At 39.5% G+C, this 26443-nt stretch overlaps 2 protein-coding genes across 18 annotated transcripts in view; both read left to right on the plus strand.

Annotated features, from left to right (window-relative positions):
- Nucleotides 1–15888, plus strand: part of ZMYM5 (zinc finger MYM-type containing 5) — a 77008-nt gene extending 61120 nt beyond the window's left edge. Inside the window, exons 9-10 of one of the 2 annotated variants that reach the window (XR_007405818.1) lie at nt 2797–2965; nt 15749–15888. Coding sequence is in view for 1 of the 2 variants with exons in the window: in XM_035716082.2 (XP_035571975.1) it covers nt 15749–15768 (20 nt within the window). In the remaining variant the exon portion in view is untranslated. The remainder of the gene's footprint in view (nt 1–2796; nt 2966–15748) is intronic. The other variant, XM_035716082.2, reaches the window with a different exon arrangement.
- PSPC1 (paraspeckle component 1) overlaps nt 6781–26443 on the plus strand; it is a 112104-nt gene continuing 92441 nt past the window's right edge. For all 16 annotated transcript variants that reach the window (XM_049101098.1, XM_049101099.1, XM_049101100.1 and 13 more), the window contains exons 1-2: nt 6781–7960; nt 15749–16050. In XM_049101098.1, the coding sequence (XP_048957055.1) occupies nt 7595–7960; nt 15749–16050 (668 nt within the window). In that variant the 5' untranslated portion in view covers nt 6781–7594. The remainder of the gene's footprint in view (nt 7961–15748; nt 16051–26443) is intronic.

Genomic DNA, 26443 nt, shown 5'->3' on the forward strand with positions numbered 1-26443 from the left:
CCACAACCAGGTGAGTTTATCTCAGGTATGCAAAGCTGGTTCAACATTCAAAAATCAATATAATTCATCACATCAAAAGGTTAAAGAAAACTCACATGATCTTATCAATAGATGCAGAAAAAAATCACAAAGTCTAACTTTTTTTTATCATAAAAACTTTTAGTAAACTAGGAATTAATGGTTACCTCCTCAACTTGATAAAGAATATCTACATGAAACCTACAGCTAACATCATACTTTATGGTAAGAAATTCATAGCTTGGGCAGCCCTGGTGGCTCAGTGGTTTAGCGCTGCCTTCAGCCAAGGGCGTGATCCTGGAGACCCGGGATCGAGTCCCGCATTGGGCTCCCTGCATGGAGCCTGCTTCTCCCTCTGCCTACCTGTCTCTCTCTCTCTCTGTCTCTTATGAATAAATAAATAAAATATTTTAAAAAAAGAAACTCATAGCTTTCTTGTAAGATTAGGAATAAGGCAAAGATATCCTCTCTCTTCACTGCCATTCAATGTTCTAGAAGTCTAGAAATGCAAGGTTTGGAGATTGGGAAAGAAGAAATAAAACTGTCTTGGTTTGCAGATGACATGATTGTGTATGTAGAAAATCTGAAAGAACTGACAAAAAACAAAGTTGACAAAATTATAGCAAGGTTGTAAGATACCAGGTTAATTTTCAAAACTCAACGACTTTTTTATATACCAGAATGACCAAGTGGAATTTAAAATTAAAAGTACAATACCATTTACACTAACATCCAAAACCATGAAATATTTAAGTATAAATGCAACAAGTTATAAGATCTATATGAAGAAAACTACAAATTTCTGATAAATGAAATCAAAGAACCAAATATATGGAGAAATATTTCATGTTCATAGATAGTAAGACAATGTTATCAAGATGTCAGTTCTTTCCAACTTGATTTATAAATTTAATGCAACCCCTATCAAAATCCCAACAAAATTTATTTTTGATATGGACAAACTGCTTCTTAAATTTATTTGGAGAAGAAGAAGACCCAGAATAGCCAGCACAATGTTGAAGGAAAAGAAAGCTGGAGGACTATTGCTACCCAACTTTTTTTTTTTTTTTTAATTTATTCATGATAGGCACACAGTGAGAGAGAGAGAGGCAGAGACACAGGCAGAGGGAGAAGCAGGCTCCATGCACCGGGAGCCCGACGTGGGATTCGATCCCGGATATCCAGGATCAGCGCCCTGGGCCAAAGGCAGGCGCCAAACCGCTGCGCCATCCAGGGATCCCTTGCTACCCAACTTTAAGACTTACTATAAAGTTACACAAATCAGGACGCCTGGGTGGGTCAGTGATTGAGCATCTGCCTTTGGCTCAGGGTGTGATCCCGGAGTCCTGGGATGGAGACCCACATCGGGCTTCCTGCATGGAGTCTGCTTCTCCCTCTGCCTATGTCTCTGCCCCTTTCTCTGTGTCTCTCATGAATAAATAAAATCTTTAAAAAAAAGTTACACAAATCAAGACAATACTGTATTGGAGAAAGAACAGACAAATAGATCAATGAAATAGTCCAGAAGCAGACCATCATAAATATAGATCAACTAATCTTTGGCAAAGAACAAAGGCAATGCAATGGAATAAAGATTGTCTTTTCAACAAATGGTGCTGGAACAACTGGACATTCACATATTAAAAAAAGAGAGAGTGAAAATCTGTACACAAACCTCATACCCTTCCCAGAATTTAGCTCAAAATGGATCACAGACCTAAGTGTAAAACACAAAGCTTTAAAAATCTAGGAGAATAATTGAAGGAAATGTAAATGACTTTTGATTTGGTGTTGACTTTTTATTTTTATTTTATTTAAAGATTTTTTATTTATTTATTCATGAAAGACAGACAGAGAGGCAGAGACACAAGCAGAGGTAGAAGCAGGCTCCATACGGGAGCCAGATGTGGGACTCGATTCCGGGTCTCCAGGATCACACCCTGGGCTGCAGGCGGCGCCAAACCACTGTGCCACCAGGGCCGCCCTGGTGTTGACTTTTTTTTTTTTTTTAAAGAACATTCTTTTTTTTTTTTTTTTTTTCAATTTTTTTATTTATTTATGATAGTCACAGAGAGAGAGAGAGAGAGAGAGGCAGAGACATAGGCAGAGGGAGAAGCAGGCTCCATGCACCGGGAGCCCGATGTGGGATTCGATCCCGGGTCTCCAGGATCGCGCCCTGGGCCAAAGGCAGGCGCCAAACCGCTGCGCCACCCAGGGATCCCTGGTGTTGACTTTTTAAATAACACCAAAGACATGATTTATGAAAGAATTCATAAGCTATAAAAAAAAAAAAAAGAATTGATAAGCTGAACGTCATTAAAACTTAAAACCTGTGTCTGGGCAGCCCTGGTGGCTCAGCGGTTTAGTGCCGCCTTCGGCCCAGGGTGTGATCCTAGAGACCCAGGATTGAGTCCCACGTCGGGCTCCCCGTATGGAGTCTGCTTCTCCCTCTGCCTCTCTGTCTCTCATGGGTTTAAAAAAAAAACCCAAAACCTGTGCTCTGCAGAAGACAGTGTAATGAGAATAAAAAGACAAAAATGTTTCAAGAAACAAGATGTTTGGGATCCCTGGGTGGCGCAGCGGTTTGGCGCCTGCCTTTGGCCCAGGGTGCGATCCTGGAGACCCGGGATCGAATCCCACGTCGGGCTCCCGATGCATGGAGCCTGCTTCTCCCTCTGCCTGTGTGTCTCTCTCTCTCTGTGTGACTATAATAAATTAAAAAAAAAAAAAAAAAAGAAGCAAGATATTTAAAGCAGCTTCATTTTTTTTTTTTTTAAGGCATAGAGAGAAGCAGTCTCCATGCAGGGAGCCCGATGTGGGACTTGATTCAGGGTCTCCAGGATCACGCCCTGTGCTGAAGGCAGGCACTTAACCACTGAGTCACCCAGGTGTCTCCAGCAGCTTCATTCATAATTGCCAAACTTGGAAACAACCAAGATATCTTACAGTAAGTGAATGGATGAATTAATTGTAGTACATCCAGACAATGGAATGTAATTCAATATTATAAAGAAATGAACTACTGAGCCATGAAAAGACATAAAGGAATTTTTTTTAAATTTTTTATTTATTTATGATAGTCACACACACAGAGAGAGAGAGGCAGAGACATAGGCAGAGGGAGAAGCAGGCTCCAGGCACCGGGAGCCTGATGTGGGATTTGATCCCGGGTCTCCAGGATCGCGCCCTGGGCCAAAGGCAGGCGCCAAACCGCTGCACCACCCAGGGATCCCAATGTAAAGGAATCTTAAATGCATATTACTAAGTGAAAAAGGCAGTCTAAAAAGGCTACATACTTTATGATTCCAACTATATGACATTCTAGAAAAGGCAAAACTATGAAGACAATAATAAGATCAGTGATTGCCAGAGGTTGAATGGGGAGAGGGATGAATAGGTGGAACACCAGGAGTTGTAGGGCAGTCAAAGTGTCTACAGGTGCCTGGGTGGCTCAGTCAGTTTAGCTGCTTAGGTTATGATCTCAGGGTCCTGGGGTTGAACACTCAGCAGGGAGTCTGTTTGTCTCTCTTCGTCTCCCTCTGTCCCTCCCCCCACTCATAGTTTGTCTCTCAAATAAATAGATAAAATCTTTAAAAAAAATAAAGCACTCTGTATAATACTGTAATGGTGGATACGTGTCATCATAAATTTTTCCAGACCATAGAATATACAGCTCTGATTGAACCTGATTGGACTCTGTGAGCTTATGATGTGTAAATATAGTATGATGTAAAAATATATGTGAAACAGATGTATCATTCTTGTGGGTTGATAATGGGGAAGACCACATATGTTGGAGCAGGGAGTATATGGGAAATCTCTATAGCTTCCTCTTAATTTTGCTGTGAATCCAAAACTGCACTAAAAAATAAAATCTAAAAGTAACAACAATATCTCCCTTAAGAGATTGTTTTGAAGATCAATGAATTAATAAGTGAAATGCAATTAGAATAATGCTTGGCAGGTTTTGCTTTGTCACGACCAGGAGTGGGGTGCTACTGACATCTAGTTATGCACGACCGGTAGAAGCCGGTCATGCTGCTAAACATCCTCTCACAACAAATAGTTATTTGGCCCAAAATGCAAATAGTGTTGAGGCTTAGATAATCTCTTCTAATGCTTTTGACGCACCTTGATGTGGATGTTCTAACCCAGGGAATGAATGTAGCTGAGGAAGAGAGGACTTAGAGCTGTAGCTTGCCAATATCCTGAAGATTCTTTTTTAAAATAATTCTTTTTTAAGATTTTATTTATTTATTCATGATAGTCACAGAGAGAGAGAGAGGCAGAGACACAGGCAGAGGGAGAAGCAGGCTCCATGCAGGGAGCCCGATGTGGGATTCGATCCGGAGTCTCCAGGATCGCGCCCTGGGCCAAAGGCAGGTGCCAAACCACTGCACCACCCAGGGATCCCTATCCTGAAGATTCTTAAGGAAGATATAATGACTGAGGAATGGCCAAGGAGGTGTAAAAGCTCCAGGAGAATATGATAGTACAGAAGACACAATGGTGTTTCTAGAAGGTAGGAGAAAAGTGAGCAGTAATAATGATAACATTCAGGGTATCAGAATATTTTCCAAAGATTATGCTGTAATTCATTTACTGTGCTCAATAACTCTGTTAAATAGGTATTGTTCCCAAATGATACATGGTGACACTCAGGCATGAATCTAGTGTCAAATGCTGCTGAAAAGTTTAAGATTTGACAGGTAGGGATGCCTGGGTGGCTCAGCGGTTGAGCATCTGCCTTTGGCCCAGGGTGTGATCCTGGAGCCCTGGGATCAGGTCCTGCGTTGGGCTCCCTGGGGGAAGCCTGCTTCTCCCTCTGCCTGTGTCTCTGCCTCTCTCTCTGTGTCTCTCGTGAATAAATAAATAAGATCCTTTAAAAAAAAAAAAAAAGATTTGACAAGTAAAGTAGAAGCCGTCACGCTTTGTGTCAAAAGAGGTTTCAGAGAGATGGAATGTGGGTATAGATATCTGATTAATGTAATTTGAGATATCAGATGATGAGCAAATGGAGACAGAAAATATAATCCTTCTGCTTTTTCTTTCTGGAAGAGAAATAGCAAAAGGACAACATTCGTCTAGGAAGGCTTGTTTTCTTTCCTTTTTTTTTTTTTTTAAGTGAAAGTTGTATCAGCAGTTTGTTTTGTTTTGCAGATGAATATAGTTGAATACAGATCAAGTGACTGACCACTTGGGACGGTGACTAGATAACTGCTGAAGCAAAGTGCTTGGAATAAAGATGTTATCCAGTGGGTTGGCCTTAGAGGGCATCATTGGTAATTCATTCCTATAACAGGAGGGAAGGCTACATATTAAATTGGGTTAGTTGATTGGTGCTGATCAAGTGAGGCAATTTTATTCTGTCTTTTTCTTCAATGAAGTTAATAAAAATGGACAATATCAGCTATGAATGAAGTACGGAGGAGTATTGGTTTGAGCACAGAGAAAATAGTTTGAAATTATTAGGTGAAAAAAATAAATAGGGACTAAGGTACTACCTCACATTTCTGGTTATAAGTTTAGAGTGGTGAGAAAGTTATTACAGGGAAGAAGGGAGAGTAAAGAAGTGGTAGAGCTGGAGATGGAGCATAAGTTCATGTTTATGTTGGCATGAGCTTTTTGGAGCTGAGATTTTTGCCAAGGAGAGGGCAAATGTTCTCCAGCTTGCAAGGGATCATGGAGAATGTCTGTGTTTCATCCTCAAGTCCAGTGACACATAAGATGTAGGAAAATGTCCAATTCCAGGGAGGGCTGGGAAAGCAATCTTCAGAGGAAAACCATGTTCTAGTTAAAGCACAAAGGTGAAGATGTTTGGAGGAAAAATTAAAGATAAGGGATTTTGCTGATGACAGTGAGTTTCCAAGCACTCAATAGAAGGCTTTGGAGCAACTGAGAAAGGGGTGAGGAATTGGTCAGACTCAGGAATTTACAGAGCTATATGGGGATTAGAGTCTGGGTGATTAGAATTTGGATGATAACTAAGGTAAATAGGGATTAGTCTTGATGGTATTTTATTTTATTTTTTTGGATAGTTTAAAAATTTATAAGGCATAATTTACACAGTAACACTGGCCCTTTTAGTGCACAGTTAACCAATTTTTGACAAATGCATATAATTGTGTAGCCACCATTTCATCCCAGATATAGTTTCATCATTCCAAAAATCCCTGTGTCCTTGTGTAGTCAACCGCTCCTCCCATCTCTCATGCCCCACTCCCAGCTCCTGGCGACCACTGATCTGTGTTCTGTAGTGCATTCCTTTTTATTGCTGAGCATATTCTATAATATGAATGTACCACTGTTTACCTATCACTAGTTTGATATTTGGATTTTTTCCAGTTTTTGTTGATTACAAATAAAGCCCCTGTAAACATTTGCATATAGGTTTTTGGGTGAACACAAGTATTCATTTCACTTGGATAATTAGGAGGGGGATTGCTCTTAAGTCAGCATATGTTTAGGGTTGTGAGAAACTACTGAAATGTTTTTCAGAGACTTTTTTTTTTTTTACACTCGTTGAAGAGTGCCTGTCCATATCTCAGGAGAGGTACTGGGCAGAACTGGGTAGTTCGTCAGATGCTGTATGGCTCACAAATCTTAAAAATATTTGCAATCTGGCCCTTTACAGAAAATGTTTGTTGACCATTGTTATAGAGTATGGTCCATAGGAGTTAAGAATTTCATAAGCAATTTCATGGATCCTTCTCTGAGATGAATAATCAGCAGCACAATTACAGTATACAATGGGATAATCTTTTTTAAAAAATATTTATTCATGAGAAACACAGGGAGAGAGGCAGAGGGAGAAGCAGGCTCCACGCAGGGAGCCCTCTATGGGATCGGATCCCACAGGATCATGCCCTGTGTCAAAGGCAGACACTCAACCCCTGAGCTACCCAGGAGTCCCTAGAATAGAATAGTCTTCTCAGTAAATATACTAAAAACCTTGCTGTTGAACCGGGCAGAAATAAATGTTTATACGTGTTTCAGTTACTGGGAAATATCTTTTTATTCAGTGCGATGCATAGAATCTGCAAGTTCTCAATTTTTCCATAGTCACTGAAAATTGAGCTGGATATTTAAAAAGAATATGGATATTCCCCAAATCATTGTATTTTCACACCCGCTGCAAACATACAATTTTTCTTCCAAGTGCAATTCAACAGTCTAACTGTGGAGCTAATTGAACAGCTAATTGAGGACGACGGGCAACCGCATTTCACAGGAGCCTAAGACAGGCCTTGGCTCGGCGGCCCGCGTCCGGCGGTGCTCTGCGCCCGCCCGGTGGCATGCCGTTGGCGCCAACAGTGCGCAGGCGCTTTGGCCTCGGCGCCGGCCTTTGCGGAGGGGCGGGGCCTGCAGTCGGCGTCTCCTCCTGGAACTGCGGCTGGCGGCAGCGCCATTTTGAACGTGCAGCTCCCGCAGCCGCTAGCGCGATCGTAAGGGCGGCCGCTGGGCGAACCAGCCGTAGTCTCGGACTTCGTCCGTCCGTGGCTCTCGTCTGTAGGTATATACAGAGACACGGCTGTAGCTCTAGAGTTGTGTCTGCTACCTGAGGTGAACCCCCAAGATGATGTTAAGAGGAAACCTGAAGCAAGTGCGCATTGAGAAAAACCCGGCCCGCCTCCGAGCTCTGGAGTCCGCGGCGGGCGAGAGCGAGCCGGCGGCCGCCATGGCGCTGGCGCTGGCGGGGGAGCCGGCGCCGCCCGCCCCCGGGCCCCCGGAGGACCACCCTGACGAGGAGATGGGGTTCACCATCGACATCAAGAGCTTCCTCAAGCCGGGCGAAAAGACGTACACGCAGCGCTGCCGCCTGTTCGTGGGGAACCTGCCCACAGACATCACGGAGGAGGATTTCAAGAGGCTGTTCGAGCGCTACGGCGAGCCCAGCGAGGTTTTCATCAACCGGGACCGCGGCTTCGGCTTCATCCGCCTGGTGAGCGTGGGGCCTGGCCGCGGGCGCGGGCCCCCAGGGGAGGAGGGGAGGGCGGTGCGCGGAGGGGGCGCCGCGGGCGAGGGGAGGGACCCCAGGAGCCCGGGGGAAGGGAGGCCATGCGCGGTGGGGGCGCCGGGGGCGAGGGGAGGGACCGTAAGGGCGCAGGGGAGGCTGTGCGCCGCCGGGGCTCCGCGGGCTGCCGTCTGCCGTTTTCAGCCGCTTCGGAGCAGGCTGCGGCCTGGGCTGGGGCACCGCGGCGCCTCCCGCCCTCTCCTTCCCGCCGCTCTGGCCGTCTTCCCCCAGAGCGGCGTGTGGCCTGGTGTTTGCGGTGAGCGGACTCAGTTTCCCGCCGCTCCGCGCGCCCGGCCTCGCTCGCACGGCGCGGCCCAAGGCACGGGTAACCCGGCCTGGGGGTTCTAGTCGTTTGCCCCTGACGGGTCAGGGGTGGGGCTGCAGCGTTCTGCGGGGAGACTGCTTCCAGGCAGAATTGTGTTGTAAAGGAAATGAATTCGATCGGAATTTGGAACGGAAACTTCGGTTTTACCGGAAATTTCATTGGGCATGGAGGACCAACCAGCGGACTCGCTTCTTAAAAATTTTCCAAATCATCTTGGTTTCATTCAACCAGACTTGCATGCGTTTGACAATAAACGGTGTTTACCGCCTCAGCGCAGCCTAGTTCTTAAACTGCAGTATTGGAACGGTATGGAATTCTTAGGTATCTAACGGAAGGTGCTCTCGTGATCTAACGTTCCGGTTATTTCCACATTTGGAGGGGGGAATGAATGCTATACTATTTTATATTTTACGTGGACATTTTACTTTTTTTTTAGTCTGTCTTAAAATTTTGTTTTCCAATAACATGGAAATATTATGCCCCTCTTAAAAAAAATTGAAACAGTGAGGGTTTACTCTTAAAGGATACAACATACATTTTATTCCGTTTTCTTATGTGCTTTGTGGGGAATTCCATCAGTGTCCGTTACATACAGCTTTATCGTAATTCGTTATTTAAATGCTGTATTTTTTTCCAACAAAATATTTTTACACAAGTGCTTTTTTGTGTGTGTGTTGCCTTTCTATTTCTAATTTGGCCCTCAAGTTTTATGTGCATAGCATTTGTGGAAGCTTTCTTACCGGAGTTTAGCATTCGTGCATTCTTTTTTTTTTTTTTTTTTTTTTTTGAGTTTAGCATTCGTATTTGGGTTCTCTTTATGAATGACCAGGGCAAAATTTCAATATGTAGACAGAATTGATTGTAATTTAATGACATTGTATTTTTGAGGGAGAACATTTGAACATTTAAAATCTAAATGGCTTCAAGAGAAGAGTAAATCTTCGTAGAGTATTAATAAGACCTAGATGTTTCCTTAAAATTGAAGTTAAGTAGTCAGTGTGTTTTGAACATAAAATTATAAATATCTTTTGGACATTATAGAAACCATTTGTCATTTGGTAAAATTATTTTAATATAATTCCAGCGCTATCTTAAAGGAAGTTAGGTTTCTACAATGAAGTATTTCAGAGAATTTTTAGTAAATTTTCCAAAAAGATGTTCTCTAACATTTTCATAGTCTTTAGCCTCTGTCACCATGTTGGTCTGTTCTAAGGTTGACATTCTGGAGGAAGAATGGTAGGACTTCATTTCATTTTGGAAGCCTAATACTTAAAAGATAAGGCAATAGTGAACATTTTGACATGGAAAGTCTTTTTCCTTCTATCTTTAAAGCTACTAATAATCCCTTTTTTCCCATTAGTTTATTAGCCTTGTCCAGTAGAACTTTCCGCAGGGCTGGAAATGCTATGCATATGTTCTGTCCAATGTAGTAGCTACTAGCCCAGCCCTTATATGACTACTGAGCACTTGAAATGTAGCAACTGTGCCTGAGGATTTAACCTTTAAGTTTTATTTATTTTTATTTTTATTTTTTATTTTTATTTTTTTTAAAATTTTTTTTTTTTAATTTTATTTATTTATGATAGTCACATAGAGAGAGAGAGAGAGGCAGAGACATAGGCAGAGGGAGAAGCAGGCTCCATGCACCGGGAGCCTGACGTGGGATTCGATCCGGGGTCTCCAGGATCGCGCCCTGGGCCAAAGGCAGGCGCCAAACCGCTGCGCCACCCAGGGATCCCAGTTTTATTTATTTTTAAATTTAAATAGTCACATGTGGCTGGTGGCTACTATGTTTAACAGTGCAGCTCATTGTTTTTAGTTTTTTTATTTAAAGTCTATGGGATTATGAAATGGGGAGGTGAGAAGGACTGGACTACTCTTGTCTGTTGCTTTGGGATATGCTCCTCCAAGCCTATCATGCTGTATTTTTTGCGTAGTAATGTTAAAAATATGTCAATGGGAAATTCGAATTAGCTTACAGGATTTGACCTTATAGATAACTTTCCTGTTTAAGCTGAGCTCTGTGATTAACAGGTACATACCCAAGCTTTAAATATTTCTGAACTAATACATATCTTTTTCTACTTAGGAAAATCATATAGTGTATACTTGATATGAATGTAAGTAATGGTGAAGTGGCCCTAAAATAATGGTGTAATTTTGTTTGATTTATATTTTTAGAAGTATTTTTTGCCTTTTCAGGGATTAATCTTTACAATTAAATTTTATTACACTGGTGGTTGTAGTTTTCCAGTTAATTGATGAAGTGAGACAACATTTTGGAGATGGTATAGGGTCGTCATCGCTGTATGTAACGGTGAGGAAAAAGAATTTAAGTGGCATTTCCTCATAAGGTCCTAATCTGTATTGTGAACCCACAGTACATTATTTTGGATACATTTTGTGGAATCTTAGACCCAAAAGCTTCTTTTTAGGTTTTGTCTGGTTACTGTCATTAAATTGGTTAAATTAACTGAGAAGTTGTAGTGTATTTTTTTTTTTTTTTTTAATTAAGTAACCTCTACACCCACTAAGGGCCCTGAAGTGACTACCCTGAGATCAAGAGTGGAAGGCTTCTCAGACTGAGCCAGCCTGGAGTCCTAGTGGTGCGTTTTAAAGCTAGCTTAATATAGTTAAAACTGATAATAGTTTGACCTGAACTCTGTTTCTCCTTTTTTCTTTTCCTCTTTTAGCTTTAGTAAACCAGACTTCTGGAGTGATAATTCACAAAAGTGTGGTTCTTTTCCATCAGATTCAGATAATCTCCTTAGTGTAAGCAGGCCACTTAATATTATTTTTCCTACCATTCATGCTGCAATGCTGACCCAATACCATCTCAAAAATTGCTGAGAATTTGTTAGAAATGCAAATTCTAAGACCCTACTCTAGATTAAATCTGTTGAATCAGAAATTGTAGGGTTGGGACCCAACGGTCTTGGGTTTTAATTAGCCCTCCATGTTATTCTTATGCTTGCTAAGGTTTGAGAACCACTGTTATAATTAAAGAGTTAAAAATCAACCTAATTTACATTAATTTAGTCATTGGGGACTAAACCCTCTTCCCTTATGTTTTTGGTTTTAATTATGAAGTGCTGTGTGCTTCTTACAGAGTGTTAAATATTAGAGATGGTGTTGTAGAATATTATTAGTGGGTCTGTCCAGCATGTAATTTCAAGTACTCTTTAAGTTCAGGGAAGTTCTCTTACTACAGTTTTAATTCTAGTGAAAGGTTGTCCCATAACATACTAAATGTAATCAGATTAGTGTTAAACTTTATGTGATTTTTCCATATCAAATTGTATTATACACATTCTATTGTGATTTAAGGTTTTTATTTACTATCTCTTTGACCTCTTCTCATATCATTAGATTGAGTTTTAATGACCATATTGTATTTCACAGTATGAATGGACTGCTAGTTACCCAGTCAACTTCTGTTGATTGACTTGAAGGCTATTTCCATTTTACATCAGTGATTTTCCTTTTACTAATTAATTTAGCACTCTTGCAGGGGTGAATTTTAACCACTAGCGAACAATGAGAAAAGATCAGGTGCTTTGGAAAGAGCCCTTGGAGATCCTGATTCGAGTGGTCTCTCTTTTGGGGTAGTCCCTTAGTTTCTTTCTTTTAAGTAAAAGCCTATGGTTTTACATTTTGTGTAGAGTGATACAGGAACACTACCTGGGAGGAGGGATTTATGGAGTATTGGTAGAGATTATAAATTCAGTATAGATCTGAGGCAGGTTACTTCAACCTATCTAAGCCTATTTCCCCAGATATGGAGTGAGAATAATAACTTTATAAGAGTTATTATTATTTTTTATATAAGAGTTATTATTTATAATATAATCATTATTTATAATAACAACTCTTTATAATCTCATTTTATAAGATTGTTGATGAGGATAATGGAAGCTAATGCCTGTGTATGTGTATATATACATATACATTTATTTTTTATTTTTAAGTAATCTCTCCTCCTAGTGTGGGGCTCAAATTCACAACCGCAAGATCAAGAGTCACATGCTCTACCAACTGAACCAGCCAGGCACCCCACTACTCTTCAGTTTTAGAAAGTCCTCTCTGGGTTCTCTTTATCTTTCTACCCCTAAACATTTTATTATGAAAAATTTCAGATATATAGTAATGAAGATCCATAGATCCACCATCTAGATTCTGTAATTAAGTTTTGTTATATGTGTTTTTTTCACTTATTTATTCATCTCTCTCTGCCATCAGTTTTGGACTTTTTATTTTTTTTATTTTATTTTTATTTTTTATTTATTTTTTTAAAGCATGTGACTTTTTTAAAATTAATTAATCAATTTATTTATTTTTATGATAGTCACACAGAGAGAGAGAGAGAGAGAGAGAGAGACAGAGACACAGGCAGAGGGAGAAGCAGGCTCCACGCACTGGGAGCCCGACGTGGGATTCGATCCCGGGTCTCCAGGATCGCGCCCCGGGCCAAAGGCAGGCGCCAAACCACTGCGCCACCCAGGGATCCCAATTTTTATTTATTTATGATAGTCACACAGAGAGAGAGAGAGAGAGAGAGAGGCAGAGACACAGGCAGAGGGAGAAGCAGGATCCATGCACCGGAGCCCGACGTGGGATTCGATCCCGGGTCTGCAGGATCGCGCCCTGGGCCAAAGGCAGGTGCCAAACCGCTGGGCCACCCAGGGATCCCCCTAGTTCTGGACTTTTTAAACACTCTAGCATGCTTATCGTTAACTAGAGTCCACCAGTATTAATTTTTGAGGTATTTGAAATCTACATACAGTGAAATGCGCAGATTTTAAGTGTTGGTGATTTTAGATAAATGACATTTAATTCAAACTCCTATCAAGTAATAGAATATTATCATCACCCCGTGAAATTTCCTCATGCCCCTTCCCATTCCCAGTTATACCCAACAGCATTTTATTTTATTTTATTTTATTTTATTTTATTTTTATTTTGTTTTTTAAAGATTTATTTATTTATTTATTCATGAGAAACACAGAGAGAGGGAGAGAGAGAGGCAGAGACACAGGCAGAGGAAGAAGCAGGCTCCATGCAAGGAGCCTGATGTAAGACTCGATCCCGGGTCTCCAGGATCACACCCGGGGCTGCAGGCGGCGCTAAACCGCTGCGCCACCGGGGCTGCCCCCCCAACAGCATTTTAATTCAAGACTCTATTCCTAAAATCTGCCTCTTAGAGTTGTTGGATTATGTGACTTCTTAGATACAAAGTACCTATCCCTTGTTAGATATTTATTAAATGTTTTCTGGTATTATTTAAATAAGAGTAATTAAAAATTTTAAAGTACTTTATTTTTCAGATTTTATTTTATTTTTTTTAAGGATTTTATTTATTTGAGAGAGTGAGACAGAGAGAGCATGAGTGGGGAGGGTCAGAGGGAGAAGCAGACTCCCTGCTGAGCAGGGAGCCCAATGTGGGGTTTGATCCAGGGACTTCCAAGATCATGACCAGGTGCCTGACCAACTGAGCCACCCAGGCACCTAAAGATATTTTATTTATTTTATTTTATTTTATTTATTTTATTTTATTTTATTTTATTTATTTATTTTATTTATTTATTTTATTTTATTTATTTTATTTTATTTATTTTATTTTATTTTTTTATTTTATTATATTTATTTTAGTTATTTAATTTAATTAATTTATTTTATATTTTATTTTATATTTTATTTTATATTTTATTTTATTTAAGATTTTATTTTATTTATTTATTTTTAAGATTTTTATTTATTTATGATAGAGAGAGAGAGGCAGAGACACAGGCAGAGGGAGAAGCAGGCTCCATGCACCGGGAGCCCGACGTGGGATTCGATCCCGGGTCTCCAGGATCGCGCCCTGGGCCAAAGGCAGGCGCCAAACTGCTGCGCCACCCAGGGATCCCTAAGATTTTATTTTTAAGTAAGCTCTACGCCCAAGATGGGGCTTGAACATTATAACCCTGAGATCAGTAGCCACACGCTCTACTGACAGCCAGTCAGGCGCCCCAAGAGTAATTTTTAAAGGTAGCCATTTTGAAAATCTGTAAAAACATTCATTTATCTTTGTAAAAGTAGTTCTGTAGAAAGATTCTTGCATACATACAATAATTTAAAGCTGTCATGAATATTTTAGGGATTGAATAAGGATCTATTGTGAGGTCAAGACTTTTTTCATAAGATAGTATATTCTCTTACAAACATAAAATCTCTTTCAGTTCTCTCTGAGGAGTTCTTAGAACACAAAGAAAAAGAACATACTTATATTAAACTTAACAGTTTGTTGATTATGCTTAGATGTCCATATTCTATATGAACTTTGAATTCTTCAAGAAGGAAGTTCCTTTGAGGTTTCAGCAGTGAATGTATTTTCGAGTTTACAAATGCATGTGCAGTTGATTCTGACTATAATGGAGAGAACTTTTATAGCCCATCAATGTACGTGTTTGCTTCTCTAAATATAATGGAGAAATGTGTAGCCCTTGAAAGTATCTCAGGAGAAGTGGTTAACATTTGATGATTTTCATAGATAATATAAAAAAGAAATAAAAAGGAAAGGAGATTTTTCTGGCATTGGAGAGGTGGGATGTTTTATTAAAATATAAATATCAAAAACGGAGTGTATGGGAAATTAATTCTGTTATCTATCTATCTATCTATCTATCTCTCTACGATAGTCACACAGAGAGAGAGAGAGAGGCAGAGACACAGGCAGAGGGAGAAGCAGGCTCCATGCACCGGGAGCCCGATGTAGGATTCGATCCCGGGTCTCCAGGATCGCGCCCTGGGCCAAAGGCAGGCGCTAAACCGTTGCGCCACCCAGGGATCCCTTAATTCTGTTTTCAATAATAGCTTCCAGTAACTGGTGCTTGGTCTCAAAAAGTAATTATGATTTTCTTTTAATATGTATAGGAGATTTAAAAAAATACTTCAAATATTTAACAGCTGGTAATTTAGGAGTACATAATCTTTTAGTAATGACTTAGGACACTGGGTTTGGGACTTCTTACTTAAAATATTTAAACATACTTATTTTTTTTTTTAAAGATTTATTTATTCATTCAGAGAGAGCGAAGAGAGAGGCAGAGACACAGGTGGAGGGAGAAGCAGGCTGCGTGCAGGAAGCCCGATATGGGACTCGATCCTGGGTTTCCAGGATCACACCCCAGGCTGCAGGCGGCGCCAAAGCGCTGTGCCACCGGGGCTGCCCTAAACATACTTATTTTTGAATGATTAATACAATGCATGTGTTACCAAAATTGAATGACACAAAGACAAAGTGACCCTATCAGCCAATTCCAAAAGCTACCCAGCTCCTCTCACTAGAAACCACTTTTAAAAATTATTTGTGTTACTGTTGTCTTTAAAAAGTGATTTTTCCTCCTAAAAAGGAATCCAGGACACTGGCTGAAATTGCAAAAGCAGAACTGGATGGCACCATTTTGAAGAGCAGACCTCTCCGAATTCGTTTTGCTACACATGGAGCAGCACTAACTGTCAAGAACCTTTCGCCGGTTGTTTCCAATGAGCTTCTGGAGCAAGCATTTTCCCAGTTTGGCCCTGTAGAGAAAGCCGTTGTGGTTGTGGATGACCGTGGTAGAGCTACAGGAAAAGGTTTTGTAGAATTTGCAGCGAAACCTCCTGCACGAAAGGCTCTGGAAAGATGTGGTGATGGGGCGTTCTTGCTAACAACGTAAGTTTTAAACATCTCATCATCCTTCTGTGCAGTTACAAATGGCCTTCTCTCTGTTCTGAACTTCTTTCTTGTACAGATCATACTGTCTTGGCATATGGTAAGTAGGTGTTAAATAAATATTCACTGGATTTAAATAAGGAATTTTTGTGTATCTCGAGAAGTTGGGAGTCCTACTTCTGACTTAATGTATTGATTCATATTTGGATCTTAAATGTTTTGTATTAAGATTTTCATTCAGCTGATTGAATGTCTATTATATGCAAAGAAAAATTTTATATTTAAATAATGGATGAATGACATTTTAATCAACTTTTTAAATGCATAATTTTCATAAATTAAAATGCACCCAATTTTATTTTTTTATTTTTTTATTTTATTTTTTTATTATTTTTTTAATAAAATAATTTTTTATTGGTGTTCAATTTACCAACATACAGAATAACATCCAGTGCTCATCCCGTCAAGTGTCCCCCTCAGTGCCCATCACCCACTCACCCCCACCCCCCGCCCTCCTCCCCTTCCACCACCCCTAGTTCGTTTCCCAGAGTTAGGAGTCAAGTCTCCCTTTCTGATATTTCCCACACATTTGAACCCAATTTTAAATGTAAAATTCAGTGAATGTACTTATGTAACCTATAATCACAATCAAATAGATAACATTTTCATCATCCAGACAAGTTCTTTTATGCTCTTTTGCAGTTATACTCCATCCCTTAACCCTGTCCTAGACAGCTATTGATCTTTCTGTACTCCTATAAATTAGTTTTGTTTTTTTTATTTTACGTAAATGAAACTGTATGTTTCATTCTTTTGTGTTTGGTTTCTTTTGCTTAGCATAATGTTTGAGATTTCATCTATACCATTGTGTATTTTGTTTATTTTTATGGTTGGGTTTTATTCCATCATATGAACATAATCATAGTTTGCCCAGTGCCCTAAGGGTGGGTGACTGTTCAAGTTGCTTCCAGCTATTGGTTATTGTGAATAAAGCTACCAGAACATTTGTGTATAAGCTTGTGAACACTCTGTCTTCATGTGGCTTGGGTAAATGGCGGAATTTTCAACTTTATAAGAAACTGCAAAATTGTTTTCCAAAATGGTTGTACCATTTTACATTCCTACTAGCAGCGAGCGGGAGAGTCTGGTTTAGTTACTCCATACCTTCACCAACACTTGATATTTTTGTTTTTTGGATATTCTAGTGGGTATAGGAGTGTCTCATGGTGAATTTCTTCTTTTTAAGATTTTATTTATTCATAAGACACAGAGAAAGAGAGGCAGAGACATAGGCAGAGGGAGAAGGAGGCTCCATGCTGGAAGCCCAATGTGTGGGACTTGATCCCGGGACTCCGGGATCACACCCTGAGCCAAAGGCAGACCACTCAACCGCTGAGTCACCCAGGCGTCCCTCATGGTGAATTTAAATTTTATTTTTATAACTACTAGTGATTAGCATCTTTTCATGTGCTATTTGGCTATTTTTATATCTTTTTTGAAATGTCTTTTAAAATTTTTTGCCTATTTTTAATTGAGTGGTTTGCCTTACTTAAAACATCTGAGTACGTATCTATTTTATGATGATTTTCCCAGTCTGCTGCTTGCTTTTTAATTTTCTTAATAGTGTTCTTCAGAAAGCAGAAGTGAAGTATAATTTATGAATTTTTTTCTTCTATGATTTGTGCTTTTTGAATCCTTATATGAAGTATTTGCCTGTCCTTTTTTTTTTTTTTTTTGTATTTGCCTGTCCTAAGTAGCAAGGCTTTTCTTGTGCTCTTGAGACATTTTATAGCTTTATTTATACTGTGATCCATTTTGAGTATGATGTGAGGTAACAGTTCATTTTTTTCCATACAGCTATCTGTTTCAGCACCAGCAATTGAAAAGATTATTATTTCTCCTCTTTTACCTTTATCAAAAACCTGAGGGGGAAATCTGCATTCTTTTGTTTCATTTATCAGCGTATCTATTACACCAATACTTTTTAAAAAAGCTTTTATTTTTTTTAGATTTTATTTATTAGAGAGTGCAAGAGCACTTGTGCAAGCATGAGCCAGGGGGAGGGGTGGAGGAGAAAGGGTGAAGCAGGGAGCCTGATGTGGGCTCTGGTCTCCATCCCAGGTGCGGATCATGACCTGAGCTGAAGGCAGACACTTAACTGACTGAGCTCACCCCGGCACCCCTTAAAAATTTCATTTTATTTCATTTTATTTTATTTTATTTTATTTTATTTTATTTTATTTATTTATTTTATTTTATTTTATTTATTTATTTTATTTTATTTTATTTTATTTTATTTATTTAATTTTATTTATTTTTATTTATTCATTTTTTTTTTTAATTTTTATTTATTTGTGATAGTCACAGAGAGAGAGAGAGAGAGAATGAGGCAGAGACACAGGCAGAGACAGAAGCAGGCTCCATGCACCAGGAGCCCGACGTGGGATTCGATCCCGGGTCTCCAGGATCGCGCCCTGGGCCAAAGGCAGGCGCCAAACCGCTGCGCCACCCAGGGATCCCTATTTATTCATTTTTTTAAAAGATTTTATTTATTCATTCATGAGAGACACAGAGAGATAGAGAGAGAGGCAAAGACACAGGCAGAGGGAGAAGCACGCATCACTCAGAGAGCCTGACGTGGGACTCGATCCAGGGTCTCCATGATCACGCCTTGGGCTGCAGGCGGTGCCAAACCGCTGCGCCACCGGGGCTGCCCAAAGATTTTATTTTTAAGTAAACTCTGCACCCCAATGTTGGGCTTAAATTACAACACTGAGATCAAGATTGCATGCTCTACTGACTGAGTTAGTAGGTGGTGCCAGCCACACCAATACTGTACTTTTAAAACTATTTCATGCTAAAGTTTGTAATTAAGTAGTGTCACCTAACTTTTCTTTTTTCAAAATTGTTCTAGGTACTGTTTTGTATATCCTTCCTTACTTTATTCCCCAATTTGAGTATAGTTAATGTACAATGTTACATTAGTTTCAGATTATCTTTACTGATTTTGAAATCAACTTGTCAATTTAAAAAAAATTCTGCTGGGCTTTTGATTGAAATTGCATTGGGTATACAGGTCATTCTGGGAAATATTGACATCCTCATAATTTCTTCCAGTCCATGAATGTGGTGTGTCTGTCCATTTACTTAAAAATATTTATAAGTAATTATAATAATTATAGATTTGTCATATTAACATGCCTTTCATTTTGCCCATGACAAAGTTTTTTTTTTTTTTTTTTAAGATGTTATTTATTCATTGGAGGCACAGAAAGAGAGGCAGGCAGAGACAGAGGCAGAAGGAGAAGCAGGCTTCATGTAGAGTTCAGTGTGGGACTCTATCCCGGGGACTGCGGGATCACACCCTGAGCTGAAGGCAGATGCTCAACCGCTGAGCCACTCAGGCGTCCCGAAGTTCTTGATGTTCGTATCTTTAGTCTTTCCGCTGGATTTGTGTGAAAATTCCTTAGTTCATTATTGTATTGATTCCTTTTATCTCTGTTAGTGATAAAGTGTGCCCGCTTACTGTTTTATTGGTTGGGATCATTTTAAATATTTAAGTATTTTAGAGTTTGGGGAACTGGATACAAAGATACAAAGACAATATAGAACACCTATTGGCCCCACAGCTTAGTTTAGTGATTGTAAAGCATTTTTCAGTTTTGCTTTGGACTGTTAAGCTAAAGCTGTAATTCATGTTACATCTGTTTTATGGCACTGCCAATTTGTTCTTCAGATTTCTTGGTTTTGTTCTCTATGCTAAGAGAATGCTTGCTGTCCACATCACAGGCCTTGTTATATTTTATTCACCTTTTGCTAAGATGTTAACTTCTTAGAGAAGTAGTTTTATCTTCATATAGTCATTACCTCTGCAGCATCACTGATACTCTACTCTCCCAGTTTATTTTTTGTCATAGCATTTACTGTTTTAATTTGTATGTCTTTCTCTGCAGTAGGATGTAAGTTCCTTGAGGGTAGGGACTTTGTCTTGTTCAGCACTATAATCCTAGCACCTGTATTTTTTTTTTAATTAAATTAAATTTTAATTTCAGTATAGTTAACATGCAGTGTTATATTAGTTTCATGTGTGCAGTATAGTCATTCAACAATTTTGTATATTAGTATTCATTAAGATAAGTGTACTTTTATTTTAATCCCCTTCACCTATTTCACCCATTTCTGCTCCCCATCTCCACCTCTCCTTTGGTAACCATCTGTTTTGTTCTCTGTAGTTAGAGTCTGTTTTTTGGTTTCTTTTTTTCCTTTGTTTTGTTTCTTAAATTCCACATATGAGTGAAAGCATATGGTATTTGTCTTTCTCTGACTTATTTTGCTTAGCATTATACTCTCCTAGCACTTACATTCTGGTAATTCCTGACCACAAAGTAAGCTAATAATTATTTAGTGAAGGAAGGAGGGAACTAAAGCAATAGGCAAGGCATGTAAGTAGTATTTTTTCCACTGCAGGCTTTGATTACTTGGTAAATTTTTAAAGTTACAGCTAGGCTCTGGGAAGTATTTAACCATTTCTTACAGGTAGCTTTTGGAATAACTTAAAAACAGTTTTGAGGGAATGGGCAAGGTGTTGAACATTGTATTATCTGTCATTTCATTATCATGACCATAATCATAAGCATGTTGGATTTTTACAACAATACTGGCTACTACTACATTTTTCAGATGAGAAAACTGGCCTAGAGATGTTAAGTAATTTGTGTAAGATTGCACAAATAATAAGTGGTGGATTTTAGTCTGGTGCTGCATCTCTTGCCTTTTATATTGTGATACAGGTGGAGTTTTTTGTAGACTATCCTTGCTTAGGAATTTGTTATTATTTAAACCTCCTAATGAAACTCAGGATGCTCTTTTCCCTGTTTGTTTGAATAATTAGTATTAGGTGAAATGTAACTTCCTGGAAAGGAATTTCCTCAATGCCTTTTCGAAAGTGGGCTCCTGTTAATTCTGACAGTACTGCGTTTTTCCTTTTTAGCTCTTAAAATGATGATTTGTTTACTCCTTTTTTGTTTATTTTGGTCTTTTAGAACACTTCAGAATTGTTTTGTTTACCCTGATCCTCTAGTCCCAATTCTTGGTACATATTGGGTAATCAAATATTTATTGACAGACTGACTGAATTTCAGTTATTGAGGATAATGCAAGTAACTCATAGGAGTGGTATCATCGAGATTTAGTTTCTAAGTGTAGACCTCTTTTGTAATCAAAATCTCTTCTTTTTTTTTTTTTTTTATGATAGTCACATAGAGAGAGAGAGAGGCAGAGACATAGGCAGAGGGAGAAGCAGGCTCCATGCACCGGGAGCCCGATGTGGGATTCGATCCCGGGTCTCCAGGATCGCGCCCTGGGCCAAAGGCAGGCGCCAAACCGCTGCGCCACCCAGGGATCCCTCAAAATCTCTTCTATCTCTTTCCTTTTTAAAAGATTTATTTGAGAGACGGGGGAGGGGGAGGTTGAAAGGGACAAGCAGACTCTCCACTGAGTGTAAGTCTGATGTAGAGCCCAATCCCAGGACCCTGAGATCCTGACCCTAGCTGAAGTTAGACACTCAACCAGCTGAGCCACCAGGTGTCGTATGTTTCAGTTCTTTTTAGGAAAAAGAAATTTTCCCCATCAAGCAATCTTTATTTTATTTTATTTATTATTTTATTTTATTTTATTTTAATTTTATTTTTTTATGATAGTCACACAGAGAGAGAGGCAGAGACACAGGCAGAGGGAGAAGCAGGTTCCATGCACCGGGAGCCCGACGTGGGATTCGATCCCGGGTCTCCAGGATCGCACCCTGGGCCAAAGGCAGGCGCTAAACTGCTGCACCACCCAGGGATCCCTCAAGCAATCCTTTAATGTTAATATATATGGTATCTACATTCACTAATTGTTAGCATTTACCACATTTTTTTTCCACTATATACATACAGTTTTTGGGTTTTTTTTGGCTAATTTATTTAAGAGTCAGCTGCAGATACCATACTTTATCCCTGAATACATTAAGGATATGCATCTGCTAAGAGTATTCTTTTATTTTTATTTATTTATTTATTTATTTATTTATTTATTTATTTATTTATTTATAAAAAAATTTTATTTATTTATGATAGTCACACAGAGAGAGAAAGAGAGAGAGGGGCAGAGACACAGGCAGAGCAAGAAGCAGGCTTGTACCTGGAGCCTGACGTGGGACTTGATCCCGGGTCTCCAGGATTGCGCCCTGGGCCAAAGGCAGGCGCCATACCGCTGCGCCACCCAGGGATCCCAAGAGTATTCTTTTAAAAGCTACAATATAATTGTCACACTGAAGAAATTTAATATTTATTCAATATAGACATACCTTAGAGATACTTGCAGATTCATGTCCAGACCAGTGCTGTAAAGTGAATATCATGATAAGGTGTATCAAATAAATTCTTCGGTTTTCTAGTAACAAATATTATATTTACACTATACTATAGTTTATTAAGTGTGAGATAGCATTACGTTTTAAAAAATGTGTGTATCTTTTTTTTTTAAGATTTTATTTATTCATGAGAGACTCAGAAAGAGAGGCAGAGACATAGGCAGAGGCAGATGCAGGCTCCCTATAGGGAGCCTGATGTGGGACTTGATCCTGGATCCCAGGATCACAACCTGAGCCAAAGGCAGACATTCAACTGCGGAGCCACCCAGGCATCCCCCAAAATGTGTATATCTTAATTAAATACTTTACTGATCAGGTTGGTGGTTGCTGAAGGTTGGGGTGGTTGTGGCAGTTTTTTAAAAGATGATATTGAAGTTTGCCACATGAAGTGTCTTTCTTTACTGAAGGATTTTTCTATAGCATGTGGTGTGGTTTGATACCATTTCATCCACAGTAGAACTTCTTTCACAGTTGGGAGTCAGTCCTCTCAAACCCTACTGATGTGTTATCAATTATATTTATGTAATCTGCTAAGTTCTTTGTTGGCATTTCAACAGTCTCCACAGCATCTTCACCAGGGGTTGATGCATCTCAAGAAACCACTTCCTTTGCAGATCCATAGAAGCAGCTCCTCATCCTTTAGTTTTATCATGAGATTGCAGCAATGCAGTCCCATCTTCAAGCCTCACTTCTGATTGTAGTTCACTTGCTGTTTCCACCACATCTGCAGTTATTTCGTCCACTGATGTCTTGAGCCCCTCAACTGAAAGGCATCCATGAGGGTTGGATTGGAATCAGCTTCTTCCAGACTCCTGTTCTGTTGATAGTTAGGCTTTTCCCATGAAGCACAAATGTTTTTAATGGCATCTAGAATGGTGAATGCTTTCTAGAAGTTTTTCATTTTATTTTGTCCAGATCCATCAGAGGAATCGCTGTCTAAGGCAGCTATATAGCCTTATGAAATGTATGTATTAAATACAAATAGTAAGACTGGAAAGTTGAAATTGCTTTGATCTGTGGGCTGCAGAATGGATGTTGTGTCAGCAGGCATGAAAACAACATTAATCTTGTGTCTGGCCATTAGACCTCTTGGGTGATGAGGTGCATTGTCAGTGAGCAGCAGTATTTTGAAAAGGAATCTTTTTTTCTCTGAGCAGTAGATCTCAGCAGTGGGCTTAACATTAATTTAGTAAACCCACGTTGTCAGTAGATGTGCCGGCATCCAGGCATTGTTGTCCAGTGTATAGTGCACAGGCTGAGTGGTTTGAGCATAATTCTTAAGGGCCTTAGGATTTTCAGAATGGTCAGTGAGCATTGGCTTCATCTTCAGGTCACCAGCTGCATTAGCCCCTAACAAGGTGGTCAGTCTGTCCTTTGATTCCAGGCATTGACTTCTCTGTGGCTTTGAATGTCTAAGGTGGTTTAATCTACAATGAAAATCTATTGTTTGGTGTAGCCATCTTCATTAATTAGCTAAGCTAGGTCTTTTGGGTAACTTGATAAAGCTTCTGCATTTTAGCACTTGGTGCTTCACCTTATACTTTTATGTTTTAGAGGTGCCTTCTTTCCCTATACCTGATGACACAATCTTGGCTCATTTCAAACTTTTTTTCTGCAGCTTCCTTAGCTCTGTGTATAGAATTGAAGAGAGTTAAGGGTTTGCTCTAGATTAGGTTTTGCCTTAAGGGATTGTTGTGGCTGATTTGAACTTATACTGACATCACTGAAACATCCTTTATATCAGCAGTAATCAGTATTTTTTTTTTTTTTAATTTTTATTTATTTGAGAGAGTGTGTGAGAGAGATCATGAGCAGAGAGTAGAGGGAGAAGCAGGTACCTTGCTGGGCAGAAAGCCTGACCTAGGCTTAATCCAGGACCAGGGGTTTATGACCTGGGCTTAGGATGGGCGCTTAACTGACTGAGTCACCCAGGCGCCCCTGTAATGTTTTGTTTTCTTATTTGTGTAGCCACTAGAGCAGCACTTTCTTTTTTTTTTTTTTTTTTTTTTAAAGATTTTATTCATTTATTCATGAGAGACAGAGAGGGGCAGGGACATAGAGGGAGAAGCAGGTTCCATGCAAGGAGCCTGATGTGGGACTCGATCCCAGGACTCTAGCATCACGCCCGGGGCCAAAGGCAGGCGCCAAACTGCTGAGCCACCCAGGGATCCCCTAGAGCAGCACTTTCAAGGACTTTTCCTTTGCATTCACAACTTTTCAGCCTGTCTCAGCTTTTGGCATACTTTCCTCACTAAGTTTAATCATTTCTAGCTTTTGATTTACAGCAAAGGGTATAAATTTACCTTTGACTTTAACACTTAGAGGCCATTGAAGGGTTCTTTATTGGCCTAATTTCAATATTGTTGTGTCTCAGATTAGGGAGACACCCAAGGGGCGGGGACTGTTCAGTGGAGCAGTCAGAACACACATCCCGTTTACTGAATGTGTTTGCAGTCTTATATGGATGTGGTTTGTGTCACTTCCAAACAATTATAGTAGTGACATCGAAGATCACCGATAACAGATCACCATAACATAATGATAATGAAAAAGTTTGAGATACTCTGACAATTGCTAAGATAGTGACACAGAGACGCAAAGTGAGCAAATGCTATTGAAAAAAATGATGCCAATAGATTTGTTTGATGTAGAGTTGCTAAAACCCTTGTTTGTTAAAAACAAACAAAAAAACAACACAGTATCTGTGAAACCCAGTGAAGCACAAAGCACAATAAAGTGAGATATGCCTGTGATGTTACATAATATGCAGTTTATATTGAAATTTCTCCTGTTTTGTAGCAGTGTCTTTATAACTCTGTAATCTATTCAATCAAAGGTCACACATGGATTTTAGTTGTTATGGCTGTAATTTCCTTTTATCTGGAAGTTTCCCCAATGACAAAAATGTCAGTGTTGTGACACTGACATTTTTGAAGAGTCCAGGACAAGTATTTTTCAGAATTGCTTCAGTTTGGATTTTTTTTTTGTTTCCTCTTAGGCCTCTGAGGGTTTATGCTGTTAAACTCTTAGCTTTGTAGCAGTGAAAATTCTGAGACAATTTATTTTAGACTCTTAGAGTGATTTAGACTCTTAGTCTTAAATCACTAACCTACTTGGGATATATTTATTTATGATAAATACAAAAATTTCCCCTTATTACTAAGCATCCTTTTCTTTTTATAAAGTTTTCCTGTTTATAAAGTTTTCCTGACTGTTACATTGTGAGTTCTTTTGATATTAAAAATGCACGATGTTTCATTATAGCTCTGCCAGACTTAATTATTCCTTTATTGAACAGTAGACATTGTATTATTCATCATTTAGGTTGTTTCCCGTTTTTGCTGTAATAACCTTGTGACAAACGTTATGGCCCATAAATGTTTGGTTGCTTTGTTCCTGGGCATATATATTTTTTTTTAAGTTAAATTTTTTTTTAAAGATTTATTTGTTTATTCATGAGAGACACAGATTGAGAGGAGAGACAGAGACATAGGCAGAGGGAGAAGCAGGCTCCTTGCAGGGAGCCCGATGCGGGACTTGATCCCGGATTCGGGGATCACGACCTGAGCCAAAGGCAGGCGCCCAACCGCTGAGCCACTCAGGTGTCCCTTAAATTTTTAAAATAATCTGTATACATAGTGTGGGGCTTGAATTCAGAACCCTGAGACCAAGAGTTGCAAGCTCCACTGACCGAGTCAGCTACCACCGCCCCCCCCACCCCCCGGTGTGTAGAATTTTATGTGGTAAATGTATTCTGGAATATCCATGGAAAAAGATTAAATAAATATTTATTTTTCTTTTATTTAAGTTTTATTTGTTTATGTAATCTCTGTACCAAATGTGAGGCTTGAACTCAAAACCGCAAGACCAAGATTTACATGTCCCTCCAACTGATCCAGCCAAGTAACTCTTAAATGATTCCTTCTTAAACCAATTGAACTGGGTGGGACACTTGGGTGGCTCAGTGGTTGAATGTCTGCC

Source organism: Canis lupus, chromosome 25, assembly GCF_003254725.2.
Source record: "Canis lupus dingo isolate Sandy chromosome 25, ASM325472v2, whole genome shotgun sequence".
Lineage (NCBI taxonomy): Eukaryota > Metazoa > Chordata > Mammalia > Carnivora > Canidae > Canis > Canis lupus.